The 14,878-nt window shown below is 33.1% G+C and overlaps 1 protein-coding gene across 1 annotated transcript; it reads left to right on the forward strand.

The window, feature by feature from the left end:
- Positions 1-3,294: 3,294 nt before the first annotated feature.
- Positions 3,295-3,986, forward strand: LOTGIDRAFT_134725 (hypothetical protein; the record flags this gene model as incomplete). Its single annotated transcript, XM_009068625.1, has 2 exons — positions 3,295-3,433; positions 3,454-3,986. The coding sequence occupies 2 exons, from the start codon at positions 3,295-3,297 to the stop codon at positions 3,984-3,986; spliced, it is 672 nt and encodes a 223-aa protein (XP_009066873.1).
- Between the last annotated feature and the right edge of the window lie 10,892 nt (positions 3,987-14,878).

The raw sequence follows: 14,878 nt of genomic DNA on the forward strand, positions 1-14,878 counted from the left end.
TGATATTTATAGAACTCTTGAATGATCTGGAAAGTAAACAAAGTTTCTGCCAGAACTGTTCAGTTTGCAGCGGTCAAAGACACTTAAAGAAATTCAATATCTCATGTGAAAGTCTGGCGACCTTTCCTCAAGATTTTGGTCGATGAAGCTGTAAATGGGTACGAATAATTGATGTTTTTGCCATGGATCAGTTGGTAGATAGGGTCCACGTAAACTTAAAATATCATCCGTGTAAAAATGGTTGTATCTTTTTTTTCCATCTTGCTATGTTCTATTGATAAAATGTAATTATATTATCTGCTACCACGCTGCGTCAAGGTTTGTCTAATCAGTGTAACGACTTTAGTGAGTCCACATACTAAATTGCCTTCTTGAACCAAATATAGAACATAATGGCGGTGAAATGTGTCAACCGAAAGACTAGTCAGTTAATGTCTGACACATCTTCAATAGCTGACAACTGTTAACAAACGAGATGGAATGATTTGCACAAAATTCATAAAGTCACTAACTTCTGAACACTTCGTTCATCACAAGGGAGATAATCAAAGCTTAACTTATTTAAAACGATGAATTCGAATGAAGGATTCCAGAAATCAGTTGATTTCATATCCAGACTTATATGGTACTACCCGTTCCTAGGTGATTTTTAGATGGAATATCGGCACGTTTAGGGCCAGAAATAAAATGTCACTTTTTATGGGAGTTACTTCGACCTATTTTTGGGTAGCTAGTTTTTGATAAATTGGTATCTGTACAAAGCTGAGTCCATTAATGAGTCCATCGGATATATCATTTCCAGTAAATATTGATTTGACTATTTGTAAAACTATCCCACCTTGATTCGAGTGTAAAGAATATCTCAAGAGAGTGTGCTAATCAGATTACTGACATCCGGTTTCCATCAGCAACTTTCTGTATGTTTTATAATTGAATTTAATAAATAACAGCGTGCATAATGCTCTATCACTTATTCCACAGTTACAAAAAACACTCAGTAATGGTATACGGATGTGGCTAGAAAATTGGATAATCGAGTTGATCAACTCTTTGGTCTTTGACTTTTTTTTCTTTTAACTTGTTTTGTTTCCCTTGAGTTGGTGGAAGAAGAAAAGCAATGCTGCCGAGATTAACTCTGTTAGCGGTTCATGCCAAGACTTAGTTCTTCTTTAAAGAGGATTTAAATAGGTTTCCTTATTTATTTCAACGACCTGTCAGATTTCAGCGATGCCTGAAGTTAAAAAATTGCTTAACCGTATATGACGTCACTAAGCTTCTTGCTTAGCCTTTTAGTTTGAGCGAGGTTGCAAGACTCACAGACGTCTGTCTGGAAATTGGAAAGGTTCAAATCGCTGCTATCGGTACCCCGATAACCAAAAAAGTTGAGAAAAAAACCTCTTTAAAATCCCATTAAGAAATTCTGACGACAGAAACATGCCATTGTGTGAAACACAATTTAAGTGGGTTTATTTCGAGACTTTCGATTATTTTTAGAATGGTTGACACATTGACGACATATGGCCTCGGGTTGTTTGACAAAAATACCAGGTTTGATCGTACGTGGATCAGAAAAGTTTGACGTAAAACTCAATTTCACTTCATTTCAATATAAATTTATTGCCTTATCTAATGGAATAAAGTTTTGAGGAACTGTACAATGGTATGGTTTTGAAATTGTCTTCCTGGTTCGGATTTTTATTTGACATTATTAAGCAATATATAACAAGCACTCTGAATCATTATTTTCTGATTTAATTGGTTTTATACAAGGATTCAATATTAAAGACATTGTTGTTGAAGATTGTCGCCTTAATGAGCAGAAAAGGATCATTCCATAGCCCGGAGGTTTCTTATTACTGTGTTTGCTCATTTGTCAGTTACATCTCCTCGAGGTGCTCAAGTTATTTTCGTATTGAGCCAATGGACATAATTGTGTTTGTTAACAAGGTGAAAATTGACACTATACTGTAGTAAATATTGAACATACTTCGTCTTGTCTTGTCTTGTTCTTCACAATGTCAAGCTATAACGGACTTATGCACCGATTTGATTAGATTGTAGCCTTGCGACTACAGCCAATCTGAGCTGTCAAAGGCTTTTATTGGCTGTATTTGGTGGCGTACATCCAATCAAATAAACTGCATAAGTTCGTAATAGTTTGACATTGTAAAGAACAATTGTGTCGCCTTTAAAAGAATAGTTTCTGTTGTTGTTAAGATATAAGACGAAGTTATTTAAAGCTTGAAATTGTGAAGATAGCTTTAACATGCTTCGTGACATGTTTTTCAAGACTCAGGCCGAATAGCAATGCAGTTCAAGTACCAACAAAAAGCGACTGCGACCAACTGCGATTTCCAGGTCAACGATCAGATCAAATTGTTCTAGATGCCAAACGCAATGTCAAGAATGGTGTGCGTGCCTCGAAAATTTGTTTGTTCTATTTTCTATTGTATCGATCATCCCACCGGACACCGAACCTCGTTCATTAGCACCTTTATATCACTGCTCTATCAGAATTTGTCGCATAATGTACATTAAATATACGTTAAATATATTCTTCTCTGCGATAAGGCCCAGAATAAAAACGTTGCAGAACTCAATCCAATTTCATAATTGGTTTCAAGTGAGATGTTGTGGCAAATTTTTTAAGACAAAGTTTTTTTTCATTTCGTAATAAGGCTATATTAATTTGTTATATATTTTTATGAAGATATGTACACTAAAGTAAAATGTCAATTCATTAAAAATATAAATTCTAGAACAAAAGCCTAAAAAATAAATGTTATAGTTTAGGATATTTTTGTCCCACAGTGGCTTAACAATTAAATTGACGTTCCATAATATGAAATTGTCACTCTTTCTTATAAAACATTTCTCGCATAAGACGCAACACTATTTTTAATACAATTTCGAGCTTTTTGTAAAAAATGTTAAAGCCAGTTCATTATTTTTAGCTGATTATAGTTTAAAAAGAAGGCAAAAGATGAGTTCAGATCGACCTTGTGACTATTAGAATCTTGGAGTACATGAGAGAATCTGAATAATCTCTTGATCAGAGTACACAATCTAAAAAAACGCAGAAACCGTCAGTTGTTAGTAATTCACTTTCTTTCAAAAATTGGATGTTGTTGTCGACAATAGCCCACTTTTGCAACATTTAATTCATTTAGTTCTTATCAATAACGAATTTTGATCTTTTCAATTTTTTAAAAAGACTTTACAATACAGATCTTTGAGTACTTGTATTTACTGTGGGGAAATTTACTTGTATATACTGTGGGGAATTTTACTTGTATGTACTGTGGGGAATTTTTACTTGTATGCACTGTGGTGAGGAATTTTACTTGCATGCACTGTGGGGGGATTTTACTTGTATGCACTGTGGGGAATATTTACTTATATGCACTGTGGGAAATATTTACTTGTATGTACTGTGGGAATTTTAACTTGTAGGCCCTTTGGGGAATTTTCACTTGTATGCACTCTCTGGAATTTTTACTTGTATGTACTGTTGGGAATTTTTACTTGTATGCACTCTCTGGAATTTTTACTTGTATGTACTGTTGGGAATTTTTACTTGTATTCACTGTGGAAAATTTTTACTTGTAAGCACTGTGGGGATTCTTTACTTGTATGCACTGTGGGGAATATTTACTTGTATGTACTGTCTGGAATTTTTACTTATATGCACCGTGGGGAATTTTCACTCGTATTTACTGTGGGGAATTTTTAATTGTATGCACTGTGGGGATTCTTTACTTGTATGTACTGAGGAGAATTTTTACTTGTATGTACTGTGGGGAATTTTGGAGAATTTTTACTTGTATGCACTGTGGGGATTCTTTACTTGTATGCATTGTGGGGGGATTTGTACTTGTATGCACTGTGGGGAATGTTTACTTGTATGTACTGTGGGGAATTTTTACTTGTATGCACTGTGGGGAATGTTTACTTGTATGTACTGTGGGGGGATTTTTACACTGTGAGGAAACTTATGGAACCTTGATTTATTGCCACTCCAAAAGACTTTATGCTTTTCCTTGTTATTTACTCCGGGGTCCTCGTCGATAACTGTATGTTTACGATTTGGATTTCCAAGACATTGCGTTAAAGAGACATTTTCGTGATGGAAATGATTTAGTGCTTGATAATTGTCAGTTCAATGTAGACAAAATGAATTAAAGTATGTCTCAGTTGTTCAGTTATTTAAGTGTTAGCATGAAGTCAGGTTATGGTGACACCAATTATTAGTAATAGAATTTCATTATTTGTTAACGAATTATTTTAATGGCTTCAGGTACTTCAGACGGTTACAATAAACCAGTCAAACTTGTACAAACGAATACCTGTATTCAAAATGACCCTCCAATTAATGGCCAGTAAAATTTCCCCCGAGTAATTTTCAAATCATTGCACCTAAATCTAACGGCAACATGTTGACACAGCTCTCAGCAATCCTTGTTACGATCATTCTATCACCATCTTCACAGTGTATCACAATGTGAAAGGTGGCTACTGCAGTCAATGCATAGAAGAAATTTGTAATAGCTTGACATTGTGAAGATTAGACACAGTTAGTTATAGCTTGACATTGTGAAGATTAGACACAGTTAGTTATAGTTTGACATTGTGAAGATTAGACACAGTTAGTTATAGCTTGACATTGTGAAGATTAGACACAGTTAGTAATAGCTTGACACTGTGAAGATTAGACACAGTTAGTTATAGCTTGACATTGTGAAGATTAGACACAGTTGGTTATAGCTTGACATTGTGAAGATTAGACACAGTTGGTTATAGCTTGACATTGTGAAGATTAGACACAGTTAGTTATAGCTTGACATTATGAAGATTAGACACAGTTAGTTATAGCTTGACATTGTGAAGATTAGACACAGTTGGTTATAGCTTGACATTGTGAAGATTAGACACAGTTGGTTATAGCTTAACATTGTGAAGATGTGCAATAACATACACATTGTATACTGCATCTGCTGTTTAATAGTTTACGATCACAGACACCTTAAACCTTCGTCACCATTCTTTAAATTACTTACTCTTTTAATTAGTTTGTGCTACGTTTTACGAGGTGTAAGATCAAAATCTCCATCAAAAGATGTTTCTGACGAAACATTTCAAAGAAATTTCATTAACTTAAATATCTGAGACGCCGGTCTGAATCTAAACCAATATGCCAAAAGCTCGCAAGAGATTTTCTACATATCAATTCACGATTTTGTACACGAAGTAAGAGGCTACTTTGAAATTTATTACTAAAACCTTTACCTTTAACATTCACTACAGTAAACATTCTACTGTACTTTATCTAGCCACTGGCTATCGATGGCTTCGGGGTTAATCCAAGGTTAGTTGAATTAGTCAATATAAGTGTAATGACATAATTATGACTTTTTCTTTGGAATTTGAATGGATTCATGCCTTTTCTTCGTCCCAGTTTTGTTAATTGTAACAAATCCCTTCCTATAATTTAGTATAGTTAGACGAGTAAATCGATAGTCGTCTCACACAGTAATGACATAATTTTCAACAAAATCTCTATAAAGATTTCAGCCCTTTTTTCTGTTTGTTTCGTGTTACAAAAGCTTTAATTACCTGATTTTAGAAAGGTAATATTTGAATTTTTAACAAAACAAAAAATGTTAATCAAACCTGCCAATCAACACCTTTCTACATACGCTTTGGTCTGTAAATATAAACACGCACACGACAATCATGATTATCATGGTAGTTATATGGCAACACCTCTTGTATGATAAAGGTCGTTTTGAATGGTTTGAACAACCAATCATACGAAACTATTTGACAAAATGAACCACGATCCCATTTATTTATAGCTGGTTAAACAGACCTAAAATATATAAAGTTGAAGTAAACATAATCTCATGTAACGATTAACTTCTAAGTGCACTACTAGGTGAATATTAGATTTGAAGAACGTAATCAGGTCGTAATATGGGTCTAACTAACTACAGATCGTCTTGTCTCGTACCTTGATGAAAGTTTTATTTGGTTATATTGCCAGACTGTACTTCCGGTATCAGCGACACCTTCTGGCTATGGATATTCTATTGATAGACTATGATACGATGTGGAATTGACTATCAGTTAATGTGATTTAAACTAAAATTTACGGTGGACAAATGAATTGAATTGAGTTTTACGTCCTACTATGGCCGATTCATGTACTACGATGTTGACAAAAGAACTTGGGTTAAGTTTACAATGGTCAACAAATTATATTAAGTTTAGTATTACGTAGTAAGTTATAGGGTTAATAAGATGACAAGTAACATTATACAATTTTGTATTTTCAACTTCCCAGCAAATTGTAAGAATTTCTAATATAAGAAAGACATGATATCAGAATCTGTTTGCCATGTCTAATATAATAAGAGAGTGTTGTTGTGGGAACGATCTTTTACATATTTCATTCATTCTCTGTAGTAAATCTAATACACAACCAGTTATCATATAGGTCTGCTTTATCTTTCCCCCAATTTCTACCCCATATACACTTTTCTAGTAATACAAGCTCTTCTTACTTCCGGTACATTACTTGTCAACAGGATATGACGTCAAAGGTTATTATTCTGTCCATCCCGTTTGATAAGGAAACAGGTTGTTTACGATAAATGTGATAATGCCAAATAAATATAGAATCTGCTTTATATGGACTTTCAGAGGATGTTTAGTTCACAAACAGAAATAATCGAAGACCAATCTCTTAAGATCGAAGCACCTTTAATAACCCTACCCTAAATCTACAATCTATCTACAATCAATCTTAAATCAATCTACAAAATATCTACAACCAAACTACAATCAATCTACAATCAATCTAGAATCTATCTATAATCAATCTACAACCTATCTACAATCTATCTACAATCTATCTACAATCTATCTACAATCAATCTACAATCTATATACAATCTATCTAGAATCAATCTATAATCTATCTATAATCTATCTATAATCTATCTATAATCTATCTACAATCTATCTACTATTAATGTACAATCTATCTACAATCTATCTACTATCAATGTACAATCTATCTACAATCTATCTACAATCTATCTACAATCAATCTACAATCTATCTACAATCTATCTACTATCAATGTACAATCTATCTACAATCTATCTACAATCTATCTACAATCAATCTACAATCTATCTACAATCTATCTACTATCAATGTACAATCTATCTACAATCTATCTACAATCAATCTACAATCTATCTACAATCTATCTACAATCAATTGTTAAAAAGAGTTGATAATTATCTCCTACCCCCATAAGATGTACACTACAGTTCAAAACTAGAACAGCCATTAGTAGAAAGGTTTTACTTAGGAGATAATCATCGGAAGTTAACTTCCTTCAATACATTATATCTTAAAGTATACAACTTGATACACATTTTTACTTCTATAAAGGTATTTTGGGGAATACTATGTGTTCTGGAAGTACGTACTTCGGTGCCAAATACGGAATTACCAATCGATAACCATGGAAAATAGCATGAATTCCGTGCTTGATAATCCTACAGTTAACTGTATTATATTTTAATATATTATCGACATATTCATCTCAGTGCCTTTTTCTCTATTTGAAATCAATGGCTTCGCCATATTCATATTTGTCGTTATCGACATGTTTGCTGATATCGACATGTTTGCTGATATCGACATGTTTGAAAATATCGACATGTTTGTCAATATCGACACATTTGTCAATATCGACATGTTTGCCGATAGAGCAGGTTACATGGAATGTTCATATAGAATCAAGAAAGTCCTCTAGAAAAACAAATAATCTGGATGCATTACAAAAATTTGTGAAGAAGTCGGAGTAGTATTTACACATTCAACAAAGATTTGACATTTCACCGTGCTCAATGATTAAACTATGTCAATACTTAATATCAATATTCAATACCCCATGGTAAAAATACTGTCATTCTTAAATGAAAATTGGCAAAGTGTAAAAGATTTGTTTGGTTTTGGAAGAAGAAATATACAATCCAAATAGCTGAAAGGTTTCAATATTCATTTAAATTTTAAATTAAAAAGTTTCAATGTTTTGTAAAAAAGGGAATACATGAAAGTCACTCAAATAAATTTCAAAATGTAATTACTAAAAGCATATTCTTACATTTCTTACAAAGTGGTAAATAAAGTGAAAGGTATTATCGTTAACATTTTCAGATTTGAAACCCGCATTCTCAGACCAGCTTATTTCTAAATGATTGTTATCATCAAAATATTTGCCAGAAGCCCCGTGTCAAATCTATTCAAGTTAACAATGTAGCTTTTAAAATCTTTAACTTCACTCAGTTTTCAATTAGTTGTATATCAATAAGTATTAATATTGATCTTGATTAAAGTTTGGAAACCAACGCTGAACGGTTAAGTTTGGTACATCTGGACCATCGCCATGTACATCGTGATGGTGTTTTATCCCACGAAAACCTTTCTTAAAGATTTATGAAAATGAAAATGCTAATACTTATATGAATAGAAAGTAGAGGTGTTCTTATTATGAAAATATTATAAAATACCAGTTTGTCTCACATGTCCATAATTAATTCATAATTAGCTAAATTAGAAAAGAAATACCAGCAGAATTCCAATGAGTGACGACTGAACAAACACAGACATTTATGATAGGTTAAAATATTTAATTGTATGCAATAAGAACATAATGATATGATTAAGAATACATGATAATTCATTAGAAACACCAATTTATCAAATAGTTTGCTTAATTTGACACTAAAAAATAAGGAAACCCATCTTTAACATCTCAGACTAAATGTATCATTAAACATAGTAAAGGTTTAAATTCGGCAAAACTTGAGCCTTACAATTTTCGTGCAACGCAACAACTCGACCAAGTTTTAAGAATTTCTTGCCATATTGGAAAACGTTTGAATATACGTTTGATATTGGCAAACGAAGAAATGCATTAAAAACTTCATAAGAACATAATATTATATTACAAGAATGTCATATTAGTAGTACAGTAAAGAATAGTTGGTGTGAATATAAAAACGAATTTGATACTATCGATTATGGATTTGTATAATATTCATTAGCGAACACGATTTTATAGAAATAGAAAGTATTGAAACATTGGTCGACATGCTTTTATATAATAAGCGTGACATTTATGCATAATTGGTAAACAGTGCGTCGCTAAATCAATATTGAATATCGGTGAAGAATTGTCTGATCATCAGGAAGCCAAAAATTTTGCCTAAAATTAAAACAATTTCAACTTTGTACTCTGCTGATTGACTTGATTTCCCAAAACCAGATTTCAAATCTACGTAGATTTTGTAATAAATGGATAAAAGCACACTTACTCAGTTCTCAAAATTATTTTCGTTGTCGATAGTCTCTCTTAAACTAAGAAAAATCTACACAAAATCGAATCTCATTAGCCTTTTTTGTATTGATTTCCACTGGTTTATTGAATGAAATATTATTTAACAAGACTATAAACTATATTACATAGAGAAATAGAATTGTTATTGACAAAGGAAAACAAATTAAATAAGAAATCCATCAAATAACTAAAATATTATTATATGATAAAATCATAACAATAGAATAATTCAATAGAATCTGCGGAATTAAATCAAACTTTTCATTATGAACATAAAAAACCTATAATAAAGAAAATTTGAACATAAATTGACCATTTCATCACAATTTTATCACAAGTAAATAATGATTGCTTGGTTACTACAGACGAAATATGATAACTAAGCTCTTTGATCAGAAGCCACAATATGGATTTTATCTTTCCAAACAATCCTCCATGTAAATTATTTGCTGTTCTTCTTTCCTCTTTTTTATCCGATTTTTTTCCAAGGATATCAAGAAGCGACATGTTTGAAAATAACGTGAAATGAAGATTTCATTGGTTCTTAATACGATGTTTACCTGCTGAATTTAAACACGATAGAAATATGCAATATGGACGTGTTGAAGAGACAACACCAGGGATATTCCTACCGATTGTGCCCACGAGGTATCCCTTCAGCCCCGTCGCCAGATGCTGGGGCTCAGATTTTGTACTCAGAAAATTTGAAGAATTAAAGGACCAGAGAACTCATATGTGACAAATTTAAGGTGCCAAAAACGTATCTAAATCTATATCTTTTTCATTTTGTACAAATACATTGAAAATGTATCAATCTCTGATGAACTGAAGGAGGTTTTGCTGGGGCTTAATTCTCACTTGCTGGGGACGCCACGGGCCCCTCCCTAACGACGGGGCTGATCCTTTCCTTTGATAGCAAGTGATGTAATAATATTACAATATTTATGAAACTGAGTAATAAAGTCGTATAACAATATATAAGAAATGTATATAGTGATTACTGCTCTCTGTAAAAGACTGTAAAGCTAGTAATAAATTTGTCTACGAAACTTGGCACTTTTACATTTGTGAATAAATAAATATGACAATCTCCATCAAGTTATAGATTTATCTATTATTTCATGTATTTCGTTTCTTGAAAATTACAGGTTATTTATATGTAAGTGTTTATTATATTTATTTCTTTAGTTTATTTCTAACTTAGCATCAATAAATGCCACTTACGACTGGATATTTCATATGTGTTAGCCCCTGACTTCGACGAAAGATGGCCTGGACCGGTTGCTTGAATTCTTTCTATTTGACCGAGTCTACGGTATTGAATTGTAAATACACATCTGATTTGAGGATGGGAGACATTAATCAGTGAATTTGACAATGTCTTCGAATTTTAATTCTTTGTTCGAGGAAACGCAAAAGTCGTCTAAATGTCAAATTTTGTTATCTGGTTTCCGGATAAATTTAACAGTCGTGTATAAAAAAATATAAGCCATAAGTGGTAGCCATTGTTCCTGTTGTAAACATGTCGCGTAAGACTTGTGGATCGAATATGATAAATAGTTGTTATCTCCCTTGATTGGCTTTGAAAGCGTCGTAGGTAGGTCCCAGAATATATCCTCGTCGTAGACAGGAACTACAAATGTGTGTTTTCTGTTCTGTTAGCTTCTTTTGATTCTGTCGATATCGGTAGATTTTCATTTTGAAATATGAATCTTGATTGACGTGTCCGTTATCTTCCACATTAACCGATTTGGACTATCTCCATCGCTTTTAGATCACTACCAGACTATAGCCTTTTAATTATACACGAGTATTTCAATTATAATCGAATCTGTCCAAAACATACAGTCTGGCGGATATTACTAAGATCTGATAGTTCAGCTTAGATTTCCACAAAGTCGATATAATGTCTCATTATTGTCTTATTAATATAGGGCATCTTTGACCGAACGTGGAATGTTAACAATGATTGCGTCATGGAATAACTTATAACCATGTATTCTTTGACCATTTTATCCGATAGAATCTTGAAATTCTGCTCTTTGATTAACGACTGAGTTGTAATTATCCATGCATGTATACTGAGCTTCTGGATTTTATTCGCCTAGAATCCAGCTTTACCTCTAATCCTACATCCATGTGCAACAAGGGGGCATACGAACCAAGACTCCAAATGCAATAATTTCCGTCCATGTGCAGCAAAAGTCCATACGAACTACGACTCTTATTGGCAAATATAATTAGTTGAGTGTGTCTCTCACAGAATTTCAATATCTTGTATTGTCATAGGAATTACACCCATGTCCAATTTGATGGAAACGTACCTTTATCATGGCACCACCCTATGTTAATGTTAAACGTAGACAAACTTTACTTATACAGACTATTAAGAGCTTAAGGTTTTACTAGACTGGTTAATCCTAACTATAATTTAAAACATTGGATCATTAGTAAAGTATTAAAACATTAGCTTTTATGATTGTCCTAGACATTTTAATATCACTCAAGTTCATCATGAAATTAATCTGAAATTACCTCCCCTATCTCAAGTCTATATCATATTTAATCAGTGAACTGTCTGGAACATATATATATAATACAGTTGAATGCTGGAACGGTCAATGAACAGTGACGTTTCTATTGATAATTAGGTGAGGGGTCGAGTAGGAACTATAGAATTGTGAAGTGGGACTTACAGGCAAATCTTTAACTTTGCACAATGTTAAATATTTGAAAGTGGGAACTGTAAAGCCAGGTCACCTTCTTTTCTGTCAGATCAAATTTTTGAATTGGGTTGTGAATTATAAAGAATATATATATAAGAAACCGAAATTGAGTTCATAATATAAATTTATCATAATTCCTGTTTTTCTGTGAAGCTGGCACACTCTTCACGTTCCAAAGCTTGCTCCTTGAAACACAAAGGAGAGAAAAGAAACAGACAGTTCTATACAAGGATAATAACTTAGGTTCCTATTTACCACCAAACCAAACCTCATTGAACTTTCCAGGAGTAGGAAATTATGCATATTCCTTTAGCAACGATACAATATTGTTCAAATCAAGCTAGATATGATTAATATCGTACGTTTGGTATAATAACATTGGAATTATGGTAGGTATGTAGATGACAAGTTAACGTTCGCTTCCAGTGGATGCTGATATCGCGTTGGAATTATGAGGAAAGATGACTTATATACTGAACAACGTACTTCATGCGGTATAAAATATATTATATGTATCAACTATTATCTGGTCTGTCCCGATAGTTAATTCAATAATAAAATTATGTCCTTCAACTCTGCCAATTATTACTGTTGTTAATTGGAGTGTGGTTTGAAGCCTTATTAATATTCTGAAGTGTAAACAGTTTTATATGATGCAATTATGAACGTCCGGACCTCAAATCACAATGTTATATCTTGCACTCGATGTACAATCGGATTAAAAAGCAAATCTGTATAGTTTATTCCGTTTTGCAATTGTACTGCGCCTGTCCACAATCCACAGTCCGAAATCTAAATCAAGTACGGTTGCATTTGTCGCAGATAGACAAACCATGTACACAAATCTGGTATGCCGTATTCAGTTCCAGGTAGGAATTTCGTATCATTTAACACAGGGTAATTGCCTGTGAGCTCATCTTAACAGACCCCTTGCCCCTATTTGCCCCCCCCCCCCCCCTTCACCTAATAATCCATTGCAAGGTCACTGGATTTGGCCTATTAGCTTTATAAGATGATGGAGTTTGAGTCATCGTAATTGACCGAGACAGAATACATGAACATAAAAGAGCTAGTGTATGAACGTCATAAAAAGAACCTTATTGATATTCTGAAGTGTAAACAGTCTAATACAATATGATTATAAGCGTCCGGATCTCAATTCACAATTTCTTGATTATGCTTCCAGTAGACAATCTGATTAAACTGTAAATCTATATATTCTGTTTCGTGCTTTACATTCTAACAAGTACGGCTCAATTTATCACTAGCGCAACAGAGCATGCACGCTCACAGTAAATGAGTCAAATAACAAATATTGGCTATCTGGACTGTTGACAAACCCAGTTGATTAATGGTGTCAGGTGCCCCCACAAAGTGAGCATGTTCTTCCAAGATTTCGTAAGAACTCAGTTTGTATTTAATAGCATAATGTATCACAGCCAAATCTCAGATTGCGACACACCAGCAATTTATCGCATCACTTTTGGGGTTTCAATTCAGATTGCAGTCTTTTGTTGACTTGTAAACGATTACTTTGTGATAATAAAAACCTATTTAAACTGATAATTCAAGTCATTATTTAAATCTTTTGTGTAAGATTTTCTGGTGTTTCTCTATAAAACCTCAATGACAAGTAATGTAATATCACAGACTATTTTGACATCTTCAAGTTGATAGTCAATTAGCATTGAAACCTTATACTGATTCTTATAGCTTCTATTCGAGACGAGTGACTGTCACCCTTTACAAAATAGATGACAAAAAAATCATCACTGACTGTTGACTTTTTTCTATTTCAGTTTAACAATGGAGTTAACCTACAAATACAAGACTATTCACCTGGCGCAGATCTGCGAGAAAAATACATCCTCGTTATTATCTGCTCGCCATCAGGGCTCAGTTTACAGGGACAGGTTCCTCATTTTTTTGACCAAGCGTATCTTAGTCTAAGAAAAGGGGTATTCTTTTTATTTACGCTAACCAGGAAAACTATTCAAAGCTCAACGTCAAAATTTGAGCCGTCAAATCCACATGTGTCCAGAATTATCCGCATTAGAAAGTTAAAAAGACGATACGTCCCTTCGTGAGACTCTACCATACTTAGAAAAGATATTAATAGAAATATAAAGAGAAATTCCCAGCTTGAACGTATTTTTTAAGGAATTATGCAAACCTTAATCGAACTTGATCCGATTGGATTGTTAAAGTCCATTATTAGAAATTACCCTTCACGTTCAAAACTGACTTGGTGAGAATTTTCATCAAGAACACGTATCGACAGGATGAGATAAGTCTTGAAATTACCACACATATTTCTAACCAAATCAGTCAATCAACATTTAGAAAAGGGAGTAACAAAACGGTTTCAGTACATTGAGGTAACAGTCTTTATTGACATTTATAATGGCTGAATGCATTACGAATATTTGACTTTTGATTCAAACGATTACTAAAGGGGGCATAACTCCATTTTAAATGATAAAGGCTACATTTAATTGTTCGGAGAAGATTAGATCTAATAGAACATTGCTCAATTAAAACAGTATCGGTTAATGAACCGGGGTGAATTAATACTAAGTTTAGAAAGCTCCATTCTGTTTCCTGGAGTTTTCACTGTGTAACAAGCGAACAAAATCAAATTTAAATATTCAAACCGTTTATTCATTTAAAATACAAAAATAATATGAAAAATAATTTAATAAATAACTATAAACACCATTCAATAAGTTTCATT

The sequence above is a fragment of the Lottia gigantea genome (assembly GCF_000327385.1).
Source record: "Lottia gigantea unplaced genomic scaffold LOTGIsca_92, whole genome shotgun sequence".
NCBI classification, from domain to species: domain Eukaryota; kingdom Metazoa; phylum Mollusca; class Gastropoda; family Lottiidae; genus Lottia; species Lottia gigantea.